Source organism: Hyla sarda, chromosome 10 (genome assembly GCF_029499605.1).
Source record: "Hyla sarda isolate aHylSar1 chromosome 10, aHylSar1.hap1, whole genome shotgun sequence".
NCBI classification, from domain to species: domain Eukaryota; kingdom Metazoa; phylum Chordata; class Amphibia; order Anura; family Hylidae; genus Hyla; species Hyla sarda.
In genome coordinates, this window is record NC_079198.1 from 132,685,620 (window position 1) to 132,703,373 (window position 17,754).

The 17,754-nt window shown below is 43.4% G+C and overlaps 1 protein-coding gene across 1 annotated transcript in view; it reads right to left on the bottom strand.

The window, feature by feature from the left end:
• LOC130294300 (nicotinamide N-methyltransferase-like) overlaps positions 1-13,670 on the bottom strand; it is a 32,527-nt gene extending 18,857 nt beyond the window's left edge. Inside the window, exon 1 of the mRNA XM_056543913.1 lies at positions 13,520-13,670. Within this exon, the coding sequence (XP_056399888.1) occupies positions 13,520-13,670 (151 nt within the window). The remainder of the gene's footprint in view (positions 1-13,519) is intronic.
• Positions 13,671-17,754: the final 4,084 nt, after the last annotated feature.

The window sequence follows — 17,754 nt, forward strand, 5'->3', positions numbered from 1 at the left end:
AATTCGAATATTATTCGCGAATATCGCATATTCGCGAATTCGCGAATTTCGCGAATATAGCGCTATATATTCGTAATTACGAATATTCGTTTTTTTTTCGTTTTTTTCTTCACAGTACACATCACAGTGATCACCCCTCTCTGCTTCCAGCTTGTGTGGTGTAAAGAAGGCTGTAATACTACTGTGTGAGACTGGCGTGCAAAAATTCGCATATGTGAAAATTAGCATATGCGGATTTTCGCATATGCGAATTTTCGCGTATGTTAATTTTGTATATGCTAATTTTCACATATGTTAATTTTCGCATGCGCGAAAATAAAACGAGAATGTAACGAATATGCGAATATTCGCGAATATATGACGAATATTCGTCCATATATTCGCGAATATTCGCGAATTCGAATATGGCCTATGCCGCTCAACACTAATCTTCACAGCATAGACAATTGCCTTCAAATGACCCCAAAGATAAAAGTCTAAGGGGGTCAGATCGGGAGACCTTGGGGGGGCATTCAACTGGCCCACGACGACCAATCCACTTTCCAGGAAACTGTTCATCTAGGAATGCTCGGACCTGACACCCATAATGTGGTTTTGCACCATCTTGCTGGAAAAACTCAGGGAACGTGCCAGTTTCAGGGCATAAGGAGCGAAACACATCATTATTAGCAATTTTGCATATCCAGTGGCCTTGAGGTTTCCATTGATGAAGAATGGCCCCCTTAGACTTTTATCTTTGGGGTCATCTGAAGGCAATTGTCTATGCTGTGAAGATATGAGATGTGCAGCACCTGAAACTATGGATACTGGAAGCCTGTGCTAGCATTTCTCCTGCGGTGTATATAGTAGTATATAGCAGTGTATATGGATACTGGAAGCCTGTGCTAGCATTTCTCCTGCGGTTTTGCTATCAGTTTGTGAAGAGTGGGAGAAGAGGGTTGCATTGACAATCCAACACAATGGGCAGCACATTGAACACATTTTATAAATGGTCAGAAACTTGTAAATACCTCATGAAAGAATAAAGTTATGTTAAAACCAAGCACATCATTGTTTTTATTGTGAAATTCCCAATAAGTTTGATGTGTCACATGACCCTCTTCCTATTGAAAAAACAAAAGTTGGATTCAAAATGGCCAACTTCAAAATGGCCGCCATGGTCACCACCCATCTTGAAAAGTCCCCCCCCCCCCCCACATATACTAATGTGCCACAAACAGAAAGTTAATATCACCAATCATTCCCATTTTATTAAGGTGTAAACCTTAAATGGAACACCCTGTATAATACATAATAACTTGTTCTTCAATAAGGGAATCTCTTGAGGGGCCACAAAAACATTGAACTTTAGGAAGGCAAAGTTTGATCAACTCAGGGAAATGCTTAAAGGGGTACTCAGGTGGAAAACCTTTCTTTTTTAAATGAACTGGTTCCAGAAAGTTAAATAGATTTGTAAATTACTAGAAGTAAACAAGAAACAACAGTGGCACCGATACCTTAGGCCTCCTAAGACCACGAGATGGAGACGGCGTCCCGCTAGACTGGAAATCCACCCTGGCAGCGGAGGTGCTAGGACAATAAAGACCGTAGTCACTAAATTGTAGTAAATAAAGAAAAAAGGTGTCCTGCACTCACCGCTTCTATCCAGGTAATCCTGCTCCCATCTCGGGTCACGACTCGAACACGGAGGACATGGGTTGTGGAGCGCTCAGAGGCGACTGCCGGCGGTTTCACGCATAGGAATGCGCTTCATCCGGCCTCGGATGAAGCGAGGCCGGATGAAGCGCATTCCTATGCGTGAAACCGCCGGCAGTCGCCTCTGAGCGCTCCACAACCCATGTCCTCCGTGTTCGAGTCGTGACCCGAGATGGGAGCAGGATTACCTGGATAGAAGCGGTGAGTGCAGGACACCTTTTTTCTTTATTTACTAAGATTTGTAAATTACTTCTATTAAAAAAATCTTAATCCTTTTAGTACTTTTTAGCAGCTGTATGCTACAGAGGAAATTCTTTACTTTTTGAATTTCTTTTTGTGTTGTCCACAGTGCTCTCTGCTGATACCTCTGTCCGTGTCAGGAACTGTCCAGAGTAGCATAGGTTTGCTATGGGGATTTTCTCCTGCTCTGGACAGTTCCTGGTACGAGCATCAGGTGTCAGCAGAGAGTACTGTGGACAACACAAAAAAGAAATTTAAAAAAAATAAAGATTTTCCTCCCTAGCAAACAGCTGCTAAAAAGTACTGAAAGGATTAAGATTTTTTTAATAAAAGTAATTTACAAATCTGTTTAACATTCTGGCACCAGTTCATTTAAAAAAAAAAAAAAAAGTTTTCCACCGAAGTACCCCTTTAACAATATAAATTGGGATAATGTCCTCAAAAACAAGAATACCAACACTAAATGGGATACCTTTATCTTAATTTCTCACTGTAAGATGTATGTACCTTATGGGAAATAAATTAAAGAAATCCAATATGGATGAATAAAAATGTTAAGGGGGCAATAAATGACAAAAATAAAGCATTTAAACTACTTAAACATGACGGCAGTGAAGAAGCATTAAAAAGCTGTAGAGAAAAATGTAAAATATGTGAAAAAACTGATAAAAGCCGCAAAAATAGAGACAGAAAGACCCATTGCCAAAGAGAGTAAAACTAACCCAAATATGTTTTTTAACTATAGAAATAGCAAAATGGTTAAAAATGAAAGTGTTGGCCCTTTAAAAATGATGAGGCAGAAGTTATAAATGGGGATCAGGAAAAAGCAAATATATTAAACAAATTGTTCTCCACTGTATTCACAGAGGAAAATGAAATGCCAGGTGAAATACAGCGAGATACAGGTCATGTCACCTATCTAACTGAGGAAGAAGTACAGGTCACCTGTCTAACCCAGGAAGAAGTACAGTGCCGCCTACAAAAAAATCGAAATAGACAAATCGCTAGGTTCAGATGGCATTCACCCCAGTGTTCTAAAGGAATTACGTAATGTAATAGACAGACCCCTATTTTTATATTCAGGGACTCAATAGTAGCAGGGATTGTTTCCCAGGACTGGTGCATCGCAAATGTGGTGCCAACTTTCGTTGTATGTAAATTGTTTGAGGGTTTCTAAGGGATCATATTTTAGAGTATCTTGATAAAAATAAATGTATGACTCCATATCAGCATGGCTTTATGAGGAATCGGTCAAACTAACCTGATCAGCATTTATGAGGAGGTGAGCTCCAGACTAGACCAGGGGGAATCGCTGGATGTTGTGTATCTGGATTTTTCCAAAGCATTTGATACGGTGCCACATAAATGGTTGGTGCATAAAAAGAGAATGATTGGACTGGGGTGAAATGTGTGTAAGTGGGTAAGTAACTGGCTCAGTGATAGGAAACAGAGGGTGGTTATTAATGGTACTTATTCTGATTGGGTGATTGTTATTAGTGGGGTACCACAGGGGTCAGTCTTGGGTCCTATTCTATTTAATATATTAATTAATGACCTTATAGAGGGGTTGAATAGTAAAGTAGAAATCTTTGCAGATGATTCTAAACTCTGTAAAGTGGTAAACACTATAGAGGACAGTGCACTGTGTATAGTAGATAACACTATAGAGGACAGTGCACTGTTACAAATGGATCTGAATAAGTTGGAGGTGTGGGCTGGGAAGTGGCACATGAGGTTCAACACTGATAAATGTAAGGTAATGCACATGGGGAAATAAAATCCGGGCTGGGATTATGTATTAAATAGGAGAACACTTGGGACAACTAATGTGGAAAAGGACTTAGGAGTCTTAGTTAATAGTAAATTTAGCTGTAGTGACCAGTGTCGGGCAGCTGCTGCCAAGGCAAATAAAATCATGGAGTGCATGAATAGGGGCATATATGCCCACGACATGGGAATAATTCTACCGCTGTACAAATCGCTAGTCAGATCACACATAGAATACTGTGTACAGTACTGGTCAGACCACACATAGAATACTGTGTACAGTACTAGTCAGACCACACATATAATACTGTGTACAGTACTGGGCACCAGTGTACAAGAAAGATATAGTTTGTAATACGGGGAATGGGAGGACTACAGGGTAAAGATAACCAGGGTAATAACGGGAATGGGAGAAAGAAACCCAGTACCCAGAAAGATTACCAGAATTAGGGTTATTTAGTTTAGAAAAAAGAAGGCTTAGTGGAGACCTAATAACTATGTATAAATATATCAGGGGACCGTACAGAGATCTCTCCATGATCTATTCATATCCAGGAATGTATCTATAACAAGGGGGCATCCTCTACATCTAGAGGAAAGAAGGTTTCTACACCAGCACAGACCCCCCCCCCCCCCCCCCGTTCTTTACTGTAAGAGCAGTGAGACTGTGGAATTCTCTCCCGGAGGAGGTGGTCATGGTGAACTCTGTAACAGAATATAAAAGGGGTCTGGATGCATTTTTGGAGAATAATAACATTACAGGTTATGGATTCTAGATCTATATGGACAGAAGGTTGATCCAGGGATTTATTCTGATGTCATATTTTTTGCATTCCTCTGGATCAAATCAGTAGGGTTATAGGTTGAACTTGATGGACTCTGGTCTTTTTTCGACCTTATGAACTATGTAAATGTGATTTAACCCCTTCCCTAATAAAAGTTTGAATCACCCCCCTTTTCCCATAAAAAATTAATAATAATCTGTAAATAAAAATAAACATAAATATATGTGGTATCGATGAGTGAGTAAATGTCCAAACTATAAAAATATAACGTTAATTAACCCCTTAAGGACCGGGGGGGTTTCCGTTTTTGCATTTTCGTTTTTTGCTCCTTGCCTTTAAAAAATCATAACTCTTTAAATTTTGCACCTAAAAATCCATATGATTGCTTATTTTTTGCACCACCAATTCTACTTTGTAATGACGTCAGTCATTTTGCCCAAAAATCTACGGTGAAACGGGAAAAAAATCATTGTGCGACAAAATTGAAAAAATAAATGCAGTTTTTTTAACTTTTGGGGGCTTTCGTTTCTACGTAGTACATTTTTCGGTAAAAATGACACCTTATCTTTATTCTGTAGGTCCATACGATTAAAATGATATCTTACTTATAAAGGTTTGATTTTGTTTTACTTCTGGAAAAAATCATAACTACATGCAGGAAAATTAATACGTTTAAAATTGCCATCTTCTGACCCTTATAAATTTTTTATTTTTCCATGTATGTTGCATTATGAGGGCTCATTTTTTTCGCCGTGACCTGAAGTTTTTAACGGTACCATTTTTGCATTGATAGGACTTATTGATCGCTTTTTATTCCTTTTTAAATTATATAAAAAGTGACCAAAAATGCACTATTTTGGACTTTGGAATTCTTTTGCGCGTACGCCATTGACCAAGCGGTTTAATTAACAATATATTTTTATAATTCGGACATTTCCACACGCGGTGATACCATATATGTGTCACGATGCCGGCTGGCAGGTAGTGGATCCTCTGTGCCAGAGAGGGATTGGCGTGGACCGTGCTAGTGGATCGGTTCTAAGACACTACTGGTTTTCACCAGAGCCCGCCGCAAAGCGGGATGGACTTGCTGCGGCGGTAGTGACCAGGTCGTATCCACTAGCAACGGCTCAACCTCTCTGACTGCTGAAGATAGGCACGGTACAAGGGAGTAGGCAGAAGCAAGGTCGGACGTAGCAGAAGGTCGGGGCAGGCAGCAAGGATCGTAGTCAGGGGCAACGGCAGGAGGTCTGGAACACAGGCTAGGAACACACAAGGAAACGCTTTCACTGGCACGATGGCAAAAAGATCCGGCAAGGAAGTGCAGGGGAAGAGAGGTGATATAGGGAAGTGCACAGGTGATCAGACTAATTGGAACCACTGCGCCAATCAGCGGCGCAGTGGCCCTTTAAATCGCAAAGACCCGGCGCGCGCGCGCCCTAAGGAGCGGGGCCGCGCGCGCCGGGACAGGACCGACGGAGAGCGAGTCAGGTACGGGAGCCGGGGTGCGCATCGCGAGCGGGCGCTACCCGCATCGCGAATCGCATCCCGGCTGGAGGCAGTATCGCAGCGCCCCGGGTCAGTGGATCTGACCGGAGCGCTGCAGTGAGGAGAGTGTAGCGAGCGCTCCGGGGAGGAGCGGGGACCCGGAGCGCTCGGCGTAACAGTACCCCCCCCTTGGGTCTCCCCCTCTTCTTAGAGCCTGAGAACCTGAGGAGCAGACTTTTGTCTAGGATATTGTCCTCAGGTTCCCAGGATCTCTCTTCTGGACCACAACCCTCCCAATCCACTAAAAAAAAGGTTTTCCCTCTGACCTTTTTAGATGCTAGAATCTCTTTGACTGAGAAGATGTCCGAGGAGCCGGAAACAGGAGTGGGAGGAACATATTTGGGAGAGAAACGGTTGATGATGAGTGGTTTAAGAAGAGAAACGTGAAAGGCATTAGGAATACGAAGAGAAGGAGGAAGAAGAAGTTTGTAAGAGACAGGATTAATCTGACACAAAATTTTGAAAGGACCAAGATAGCGTGGTCCCAACTTGTAGCTAGGGACACGGAAGCGGACATATTTAGCGGAGAGCCATACCTTGTCTCCAGGGGGAAAAATGGGAGGAGCTCTTCTTTTCTTATCCGCGAACTTCTTCATGCGTGATGAAGCCTGTAAGAGAGAATTTTGGGTCTCTCTCCATATGATGGAAAGGTCACGAGAAATTTCATCCACAGCGGGCAGACCAGAGGGCAATGGGGTAGGGAGGGGGGGAAGAGGGTGACGGCCGTACACCACGAAAAATGGGGATTTGGAGGAAGATTCAGAGACTCTGAAGTTATACGAGAATTCGGCCCATGGAAGGAGATCTGCCCAGTCATCCTGGCGGGAGGAAACAAAATGTCGTAAATAATCACCCAAGACCTGGTTAATTCTTTCTACTTGTCCATTGGATTGGGGATGATATGCAGAAGAAAAATTTAATTTAATCTTGAGTTGTTTACAGAGAGCCCTCCAGAATTTAGACACGAATTGGACGCCTCTATCCGAGACGATCTGCGTAGGCAACCCGTGAAGACGAAAAATGTGTACAAAAAATTGTTTAGCCAACTGAGGCGCTGAAGGAAGACCAGGAAGAGGGATGAAATGTGCCATTTTGGAGAATCGATCAACGACCACCCAAATAACAGTGTTGCCACGGGAAGGGGGTAAATCAGTAATAAAATCCATACCAATCAGAGACCAAGGCTGTTCGGGGACAGGCAGGGGATGAAGAAAACCAGCGGGCTTCTGGCGAGGAGTCTTATCCCGGGCACAGATAGTGCAGGCTCGCACAAAGTCCACAACATCCGTCTCCAGAGTCGGCCACCAATAGAAGCGGGAGATGAGTTGAACAGATTTCTTGATGCCCACATGACCTGCGAGATGGGAGGAGTGACCCCATTTGAGGATTCCGAGGCGTTGGCGTGGAGAAACAAAGGTCTTTCCTGGAGGAGTTTGCCTGATGGAGGCTGGAGAAGTGGAAATCAGGCAGTCAGGAGGAATGATGTGTTGCGGAGAGAGTTCAACTTCCGAGGCATCCGAGGAACGAGAGAGAGCATCGGCCCTAATGTTCTTATCGGCAGGCCGAAAGTGAATTTCAAAATTAAATCGGGCAAAGAACAGAGACCACCGGGCCTGGCGAGGATTCAGCCGTTGGGCAGACTGGAGGTAGGAGAGGTTCTTGTGATCGGTGTAAATAATAACTGGAAATCTTGATCCCTCCAGCAGATGCCTCCATTCCTCAAGTGCTAATTTGATGGCTAGAAGCTCTCGATCCCCGATGGAGTAGTTCCTCTCCGCCGGAGAGAAGGTCCTAGAAAAAAAACCACAGGTGACAGCATGCCCGGAAGAATTTTTTTGTAGAAGAACAGCTCCAGCTCCCACTGAGGAGGCATCAACCTCCAATAGGAAGGGTTTGGAAGGGTCAGGTCTGGAGAGCACGGGAGCCGAAGAAAAGGCAGACTTGAGTCGTTTAAAGGCGTCTTCCGCTTGAGGAGGCCAAGACTTGGGATCGGCATTTTTTTTGGTTAAAGCCACGATAGGGGCCACAACGGTAGAAAAATGTGGAATAAATTGCCTGTAATAATTGGCGAACCCCAAAAAGCGTTGGATAGCACGGAGTCCGGAGGGGCGTGGCCAATCTAAGACGGCAGAGAGTTTGTCTGGGTCCATTTGTAGTCCCTGGCCAGAGACCAAGTATCCTAGAAAAGGAAGAGATTGGCATTCAAACAGACATTTCTCAATTTTGGCATAGAGTTGATTGTCACGAAGTCTTTGGAGAACCATACGGACATGCTGGCGGTGTTCTTCTAGATTGGCAGAAAAAATCAGGATATCGTCCAGATATACAACAACACAGGAGTATAAAAGATCACGAAAAATTTCATTAACAAAGTCTTGGAAGACGGCAGGGGCGTTGCACAGGCCAAAGGGCATGACCAGATACTCAAAGTGTCCATCTCTGGTGTTAAATGCCGTTTTCCATTCATCCCCCTCTCTGATGCGGATGAGATTATAAGCACCTCTTAAGTCCAGTTTAGTAAAGATGTGGGCACCTTGGAGGCGATCAAAGAGTTCAGAGATGAGGGGTAGGGGGTAGCGGTTCTTAACCGTGATTTTATTAAGACCGCGGTAGTCAATGCAAGGACGTAAGGAGCCATCTTTTTTGGACACAAAGAAAAATCCGGCTCCGGCAGGAGAGGAGGATTTACGGATAAAGCCCTTTTTTAAATTTTCCTGGACGTATTCAGACATGGCAAGAGTCTCTGGGGCGGACAGAGGATAAATTCTGCCCCGGGGTGGAGTAGTGCCCGGGAGGAGGTCGATAGGACAATCATAAGGCCTGTGAGGAGGTAGAGTCTCAGCTTGTTTTTTGCAGAAAACATCCGCAAAGTCCATATAGGCCTTAGGGAGACCGGTTACTGGAGGAACCACAGAGTCACGGCAAGGGTTACTGGGAACCGGTTTTAGACAGTCCTTGGAACAAGAGGGCCCCCAACTCTTGATCTCCCCAGTGGACCAATCCAGGGTTGGGGAATGAAGTTGAAGCCAGGGAAGTCCAAGGAGAATTTCAGAAGTGCAATTGGGGAGGACCAAAAGTTCAATCCTCTCGTGATGAGATCCGATGCACATTAGAAGGGGCTCCGTGCGGAAACGTATGGTACAGTCCAATCTTTCATTGTTTACACAATTGATGTAAAGGGGTCTGGCGAGACTGGTCACTGGGATGTTGAACCTGTTGACGAGAGAGGCCAAAATAAAATTTCCTGCAGATCCAGAGTCCAAGAAGGCCATAGTAGAGAAGGAGAAGGCAGAGGCAGACATCCGCACAGGCACAGTAAGACGTGGAGAAGCAGAGTAGACATCAAGGACTGTCTCACCTTTGTGCGGAGTCAGCGTACGTTTTTCCAGGCGGGGAGGACGGATAGGACAATCCCTCAGGAAGTGTTCGGTACTAGCACAGTACAGGCAGAGATTCTCCATGCGGCGTCGTGTCCTCTCTTGAGGTGTCAGGCGAGACCGGTCGACCTGCATAGCCTCCACGGCGGGAGGCACAGGAACGGATTGCAGGGGACCAGAGGAGAGAGGAGCCGAGGAGAAGAAACGCCTCGTGCGAACAGAGTCCATATCTTGGCGGAGCTCCTGACGCCTTTCGGAAAAACGCATGTCAATGCGAGTGGCTAGGTGAATGAGTTCATGTAGATTAGCAGGGATTTCTCGTGCGGCCAGAACATCTTTAATGTTGCTGGATAGGCCTTTTTTAAAGGTCGCGCAGAGGGCCTCATTATTCCAGGATAATTCTGAAGCAAGAGTACGGAATTGTACGGCATACTCGCCAACGGAAGAATTACCCTGGACCAGGTTCAACAGGGCAGTCTCAGCAGAAGAGGCTCGGGCAGGTTCCTCAAAGACACTTCGGATTTCCGAGAAGAAGGAGTGTACAGAGGCAGTGACGGGGTCATTGCGGTCCCAGAGCGGTGTGGCCCAAGACAGGGCTTTTCCAGACAGAAGGCTGACTACGAAAGCCACCTTAGACCTTTCAGTGGGAAACTGGTCCGACATCATCTCCAGGTGCAGGGAACATTGGGAAAGAAAGCCACGGCAAAACTTAGAGTCCCCATCAAATTTATCCGGCAAGGATAGGCGTAGACCAGAAGCGGCCACTCGCTGCGGAGGAGGTGCAGGAGCTGGCGGAGGAGATGATTGCTGAAGCTGTGGTAGTAACTGCTGTAGCATCACGGTCAGTTGAGACAGCTGTTGGCCTTGTTGCGCTATCTGTTGTGACTGCTGGGCGACCACCGTGGTGAGGTCAGCGACAACTATCAGAGGAACTTCAGCGGGATCCATGGCCGGATCTACTGTCACGATGCCGGCTGGCAGGTAGTGGATCCTCTGTGCCAGAGAGGGATTGGCGTGGACCGTGCTAGTGGATCGGTTCTAAGACACTACTGGTTTTCACCAGAGCCCGCCGCAAAGCGGGATGGACTTGCTGCGGCGGTAGTGACCAGGTCGTATCCACTAGCAACGGCTCAACCTCTCTGACTGCTGAAGATAGGCGCGGTACAAGGGAGTAGGCAGAAGCAAGGTCGGACGTAGCAGAAGGTCGGGGCAGGCAGCAAGGATCGTAGTCAGGGGCAACGGCAGGAGGTCTGGAACACAGGCTAGGAACACACAAGGAAACGCTTTCACTGGCACGATGGCAACAAGATCCGGCAAGGAAGTGCAGGGGAAGTGAGGTGATATAGGGAAGTGCACAGGTGATCAGACTAATTGGAACCACTGCGCCAATCAGCGGCGCAGTGGCCCTTTAAATCGCAAAGACCCGCCGCGCGCGCCGGGACAGGACCGACGGAGAGCGAGTCAGGTACGGGAGCCGGGGTGCGCATCGCGAGCGGGCGCTACCCGCATCGCGAATCGCATCCCGGCTGGAGGCAGTATCGCAGCGCCCCGGGTCAGTGGATCTGACCGGAGCGCTGCAGTGAGGAGAGTGTAGCGAGCGCTCCGGGGAGGAGCGGGGACCCGGAGCGCTCGGCGTAACAATATGTTTATTTTTATTTTTATTTACACTGTTTTTTTAATGGGAAAAGGGGGGTGATTCAAACTTTTAATAGGGGAGGGGTTAAATGATATTCATTCACTTTTTTTTTCACTTTTTTTTGCAGTGTTATAGCTCCCATAGGGATCTATAACACTGCATACACTGATCTTTATCATTGATCACTGGTTTCTCATGATTCTGCCGCTTGACTGCTCATGCCTGGATCTCAGGCACTGAGCAGTCATTCGGCGATCGGACAGTGAGGAGGCAGGTAGGGGCCCTCCCGCTGTCCTGTAAGCTGTTCGGGATGCTGCGATTTCGCCGCGGTTATCCCGAACAGCCCACTGAGTTAACCGGCAGCTTTTACTTTCACTTTTATCCGCGTGGCTCAGCTCTGAGCGCGCGGATAAAGGGTTAATAGCGCGCGGCGCCGCGATCGGCACTGTGCGCTATTAGCGGTGGGTCCCGGCTTCACTATGACGTCAGGCCCGCCGTGATATGATGCGGGGTTACCGTGTAACTCCACATTATATCACGGGAGCAGGACCAAGGACGTACCTGTACGTCCTTGGTCCTTAACAGGTTAAACCGCATGGTCAATGGCGTATAGGTAAAAAAATACAAAATCCAGGATTACGTATTTTTGGTCGCTTTCAATACCCTAATTTTTTTTTTTAAAAGCAATCAAAAAGCCCCATAACATTTTTTTTTTTTTTTAAATGGTACAATAATAACTACAGACCATGGCACAAAACATTAGCCCTCATACAGCACTGTATACGGAAAAAGAAAAAAGTTATAGGGGTCAGAAAAGGACATTTTTAATTATGCAAATTTTCATTCAAAAAGTAAAAATGTCTTAAAAGAAATAAAACAAAACAAAACCTATATAAGTATGGTAACATTTTAATCATATGGACCTAAAGAATAATGGTAAGGTGTCATTTTTACTGAAAAGTGCATTGCATAGAAACGGACGGAAGCCCCCAAAAGTAAAAATATGTTTTGTTTTTTTGTCAATTTTGCCCCATAAATAATTTTGGTTTTGCCGTAGATTTTGTTGTGAATTGATTGACGTCAGTACAATTGTTGGTGCAAAAGACAAGCCCTCATCAGGTCTGTATGTGGAAAAATAAAAACATTATGCTTTTTGAAAGGTGAGGTAGAAAAAACGAAAGTGCAAAAATAAAAAAAAACCTGTGTCCTTAAAGGGTTAAGAGTGCATTCCCACATACTGGATCTACTGCAGATTTAATGCTGCAGATAACAATGTAACTAAATGAATAAACGCAGCATCAAATCTGCAGCAGATCCTGTACATGTGAATGTATCATAATTGCACATCATTTCCCACAATTCCTTTAGATTACATATACAGTGGCGAATAACTTCTAATGCTTATGGGACAGACAGTAGACTAAAACTATTATATCATCATGTCAGATCTCCATGGTGGATGCCATTAAAGGGATACTCCATCCCTAGACATCTTATCCCCTATCCAAGGATTGGGGATAAGATGTCTGATTGAAGGGATCCCGCAATCTCTCCTGCAGCCCCCGAGTCATCAGCTCTCCGGAGCTAGGTTTGCTCCATGGCTAATGACAGGGGCTGTCGGTTTGTGATGTCATGACTCCGCCCCCTCGTAACATCATGCCCCACCACCTTAATGCAAGTCCCCAGCAGCGGGACCCCTGCAATCAGACATATTTGGGGAGATTTATCAAAACCTGTGCAAAGGAAGAGTGGTCCAGTTGCCCATAGCAACCAATCAGATTGCTTCTTTCATTTCCCACAGGCCTCTTTAGAGGCCTGTGGAAAATGAAAGAAGCAATCTGATTGGTTGCTATGGGCAACTGCACCACTCTTTCTCTGCACAGGTTTTGATAAATCTCCCCCATTATCCCCAATCCTTGGATTCTAGGGGCAGTATCCCTTTAAGTGGTCATGACCAAGGCGAACAGGTTATCAACACAAAGCAGGCACATGGGGGATCAGCACTGTAAGTATATCCTGTATCTCTCAAAGAGAACATACACCAAAATGCTTAAACATTCAAAAATATTTAATTTCACATTATTATTATTTTAAACCTATTTATCTTAATTAGAAAATCATTTTAACTTTTAGGTTATCATTGTTAAGAGACCAATAAGTGGCACTGGGACAACTTTGTAAACTACAAATTCCCATAACAGATCAGATATAAAGTCTTAACATCTATAACAGTTTTATGTTTTCTAGGTTTCCGATGATTATTGAGGGTAAAACAATGACTTCACTAAACCCCATAACCCGACATCTTACATCATATTCTGAAAACAAGAGGTTGCTTTGTTCTCTATCAAAGAAAATTTATAAGAGTAGTGCGGTCGCCCCTACTAATCTGCAACATCTCAGAAAAAGTCTATCTAGTTATATTCATTTGTTTATGAATTTGTAAAACCATAAAATTTCAAGATACATACCCTCTGCAAAGGTTTTTGTAAGATTTTCCATGGGGAATATCAAGGTATCATCTCCAAAGGCCATATCAGGTTTATCCGAAAAATAATCCTCAAGATATTGTCTGGAATCATAACCGTGTACATGATAGATCTTATGGGAGCTGGAATCCATCGTCTAATCTTCTATCCCAGACAGGTGACTATCTCTACACTGGAGCTCAGCTTTATATCATTTCACAAAAGTGAGAATTACTGATCAGGTCATGAGATATAATATTCACGAGTCAGTCATGGGAAAATGAGGTATAATAGATTCATGTGTTGAATTAAACAAACTAGATAAACTATACAACATAGTAATAGCCTAGTATATCCCATAATGTAATACAATACCAAAAAGAGAAGAAAATACCAGTACAATATAATAAAATAGAAATTAAAATAAGTTTTAATTAGTCACAACAAAAGATTGATAAAAACACACAATAATATGCAACATCTGGGATATACAAGAAATAGTATGGAGTGATCTGCAGAGATATCCTGTGCTACATAGTACATAAGTTCAATCCACAGTGGTATGTACAATCTAGGTAGATAGGGAAAAATATATACAGTATACCATAAAACAAAAGTCCCAGGAGCACAATATGAAAATAAATAAATCAAAGGTAACTCTACCATGAAGAATGCCTCACGGCTCTCACACAGGTCAGCATACAATGTCAGGACCTGCTCCTCCTTCACAAGCCTCCGGATCTGCCTCCGCTCTGTCTGCTCTGCCGAGTGGCGGCCCAAACCACTCCACACCAGCGGCATACCTTCAGCCTTCTAGCTTCTCTGTTGCTCTCTCACTCAGCGCTCTGTGGAAGCGAGGTGAGCTGCATGCAGGGCTCCAAAGGCACAAAGAAGTCTTTGTATAACAGTGCCCCAGGGACCTCATAATACCCAACACAGGGTAGACACTCCAGATGCCTCACCTTCCACTGGCGGTTGCAGCACTTTAGTAACTCCTGCCTTCAATCAGGACTCTCTTGCAGCCTAAGCTATTCTCCAGGGCATTCTGCTTCCCAGGTTTTAAGGGGGAATCCAACTGCCCCTCCAGGCATCCCTATAGACATATCTGACAATCAGGGGCTTCCCTTTAATCCTGCTACAAGCATTTGCATGCCCTATATTGCTACTGAGGCTCGAACGCAGTTTTGCCTGCTCTCGCAACTGTGCTGACAGATTATACTCTTCTCCCCCAGTATTGGAGACTCTACCTAATATGTCTGATATGGATCATCTGACTGGGCACATGGTGGGCACACAAACCTGTCCAGGATAATACCTCCATCCAAGAACAATCTCCTATATGAACTTTAAGTTTAACTGACCTCTTTCAATGAACGTTGACACAGAGAGCCACTTCGAAACCCTTATTGTCTCTTTCCTATGAGAAACCAATGATCAATGTAAAAGATCAGTGTGTGCAGTGTTATAGGTCCCTATGGGAGCTATAAAATTGCAAAAAAGTGAAAAAAAAAAGTGAATAAAGATCATTTAACCCCTTTCCTAATAAAAGTTTGAATCACCCCCCTATTCCCATAAAAAAAAAAACTGTGTAAATAAAAATAATAATAAACATATGTGGCATTGCTGCGTGTGGAAATGTCCGAATTATAAAATATATATAGTTAATTAAATTGAACGGTCAATGGCGTACGCGAAAAAATTACAAAGTCCAAAATAGCGTCTTTTTGATTACTTTTTAAATCATGAAAAAATGAATAAAAAACGATCAAAAAGTCAGATCAATACAAAAATGGTTCCACTAAAAACTTCAGATCACGGCACAAAAAATGAGCCCTCATTCCGCCCCATACAACGAAAAATAAAAAAGTTATAGGGGTCAGAATATGACAATTTTAAACTTATACATTTTCCTGCATGTAGTTATGATTTTTTTCAGAAGTCCGACAAAATCAAACCTATATAAGTAGGGTATCATTTTAACCGTATGGACCTACAGAATAAATATAAGGTGCAATTTATTCCCAAAAAATGTACTGCGTAGAAACAGTTACAAAATTGTGTTTTTTCTTCAATTTTGCAGAACAATGATTTTTTTTCCGTTTCGCTGTAGATTTTTGGGTAAAATGACTGATGCTATTACAAAGTAGAATTCGTGGCACAAAACATTAGCCATCAAATGGATTTTTAGGTGCAAAATTGAAAGAGGTTATGGTTTTTTAAAGGTAAGGAGGAAAAAACAAAAGTGCAAAAACGGAAAAACCCCAGGTCATGAAGGGGTTAAAGTATTACATTAATAGAAAAACAATATAAACTGAGTATTGTGTTAACCACATTGAGCTACAGAATAAAGATAATGGCCCTGATTTACTATTGTAAACCCGACATGTTTTGTCAGGTTGTGTGCCAGATTCTGGCGTAATGCGCCATAAAATTCTGTTTGTGCCGGAATTTGCACCAGAATTTTGTCTGCGCCAGAAATCAAAAACCCAACCAACTCTCCATTTTACTTAGAAAACCCGAAAAAGGGGGGGTGTCTGTTGGGCCAAGGTAGTGTGGTCACAGAAAAGGGGTGTGGTCCCGAAATTTTCACAAAAAAACAACATATTTACTAAGGTTTTCACAGAAAATGTGGTGGATTTGAGCTGAGGAAAACCAAACAGATCAGAGCTGGTGTAAAAAAGAAAAATGTAGGGAAAATTGGAAAATGTGGGAAACCTTAGTAAAAATTGTAGAAAAAAAATTGTAGGGAATTAAAACCCACAAAGAAACCTACACAACACTCTTAGTAAATCAGGGCCAATTAATAATTTTTTTTAACCAAAAAGTGCACTAGGTAAAAACCAAATTCCCTAAAATATGCAAAACTAATGAAAAAAGTTTTCTCTTCAATTTTCCTCTCAAATAATACTTTTTTTGTTGTTTGTTTTTCTGTACATTTTATGGCAAAATTAAAGGTGTAATTTCAAGAGTACAATTGGTCTCTCAAAAAACAAGATCTCATATGGGGATGTAGGGTGAAAAATAAGGTGTTAAAAAAAAAACTTTAGGGGTTTAAAAAAAAGTTGAAGAAACGTAAAGCTGGGTTTGGGTTTCTTGTAGGTTTTTTTATTTTATTTTTTAAACCTTTGCTGCTGTTTGGTGTTTTTTGCGGGAATTTTAGGATGTTATATACAAAGGAGATATTCTGCCTTAGGCTATGTTTACACGAAATGTCCGCACAAAAGATCTGTGTGCGGACATTCCACAGACAGCGAAGTGCCAGAAGAGGATGCCGTCGCTAGGACCACTCAGAAATTTGCATGTGAAGTATAGAAAAATGAAGTCGCACTCACCCAGACTGTTGCTTCAGCATACGATAGTTTTATTCCAATATCGTAGCTGTGCAGACATAGATCCATGGCGGGGAGCGAGAGACGAACATGACTTTCAGAAGCGGGGCACACCACTGATAGGCTACTAGTTTCGCGTCACTGCCAACGCTTATTCCGGCCTAGGTGTACGCCTCTTTCAGGTGGCAGGTGTCTTATATATTGATGATCCGCCATGTTCACTAGACAAAACGCAACTATAACTAATATAGTGTGAACTTTCACCAAAAAATATATATATATAAAAAGACAAAAAAACACATGAACACTTAAAAAAGTAAGTGTGCAAATAAATCACCTGTAAACATATATGTTAAAACCACTTGAAAAAGGCTAAGCGATCACAGGAACGAAGACAAGTCATTTCTTTTGTTTAATCCAAGTGGACCTGTTGCGTTCAACCTAATTATCCAGAGTGCTTCTCTGCGTAATAGTAAAACAAAGGAAGAACAGGCGCTCCCTTGTGGAGAATCAACGGGATCACAGGTGTGTGGGGAGGGAGGGTAAAATGAAGGCTCCCCCTGCCAAGTTGTGCAAATTCCCACACAACAAGGATATGCGTTTTGCTGTAGTGAATTAGGTCTGCAGCCTTCCTGGAAACGATAGAGATGTGAGGGCGAAAACTTCAGGGGTGCAGGAATACAGGCGCTGACCAAGAAGGGGACCAGTGAAGCCAGGTAGGTAGCAAACAGCTTTAATCCAATGTGACGCGTTTCACCGCGCTTGCGCGGTTTCATCAGACATCTCTCTGCGTAATAGGTAGGTATCATTATTTTCTCCACTTGGAACATCTGTTATTCTCTCCAGACCCGCAAATTTTAGGCATCTACCATCGTTGCCATGACATTTAGCCATATGGGACACGAAATG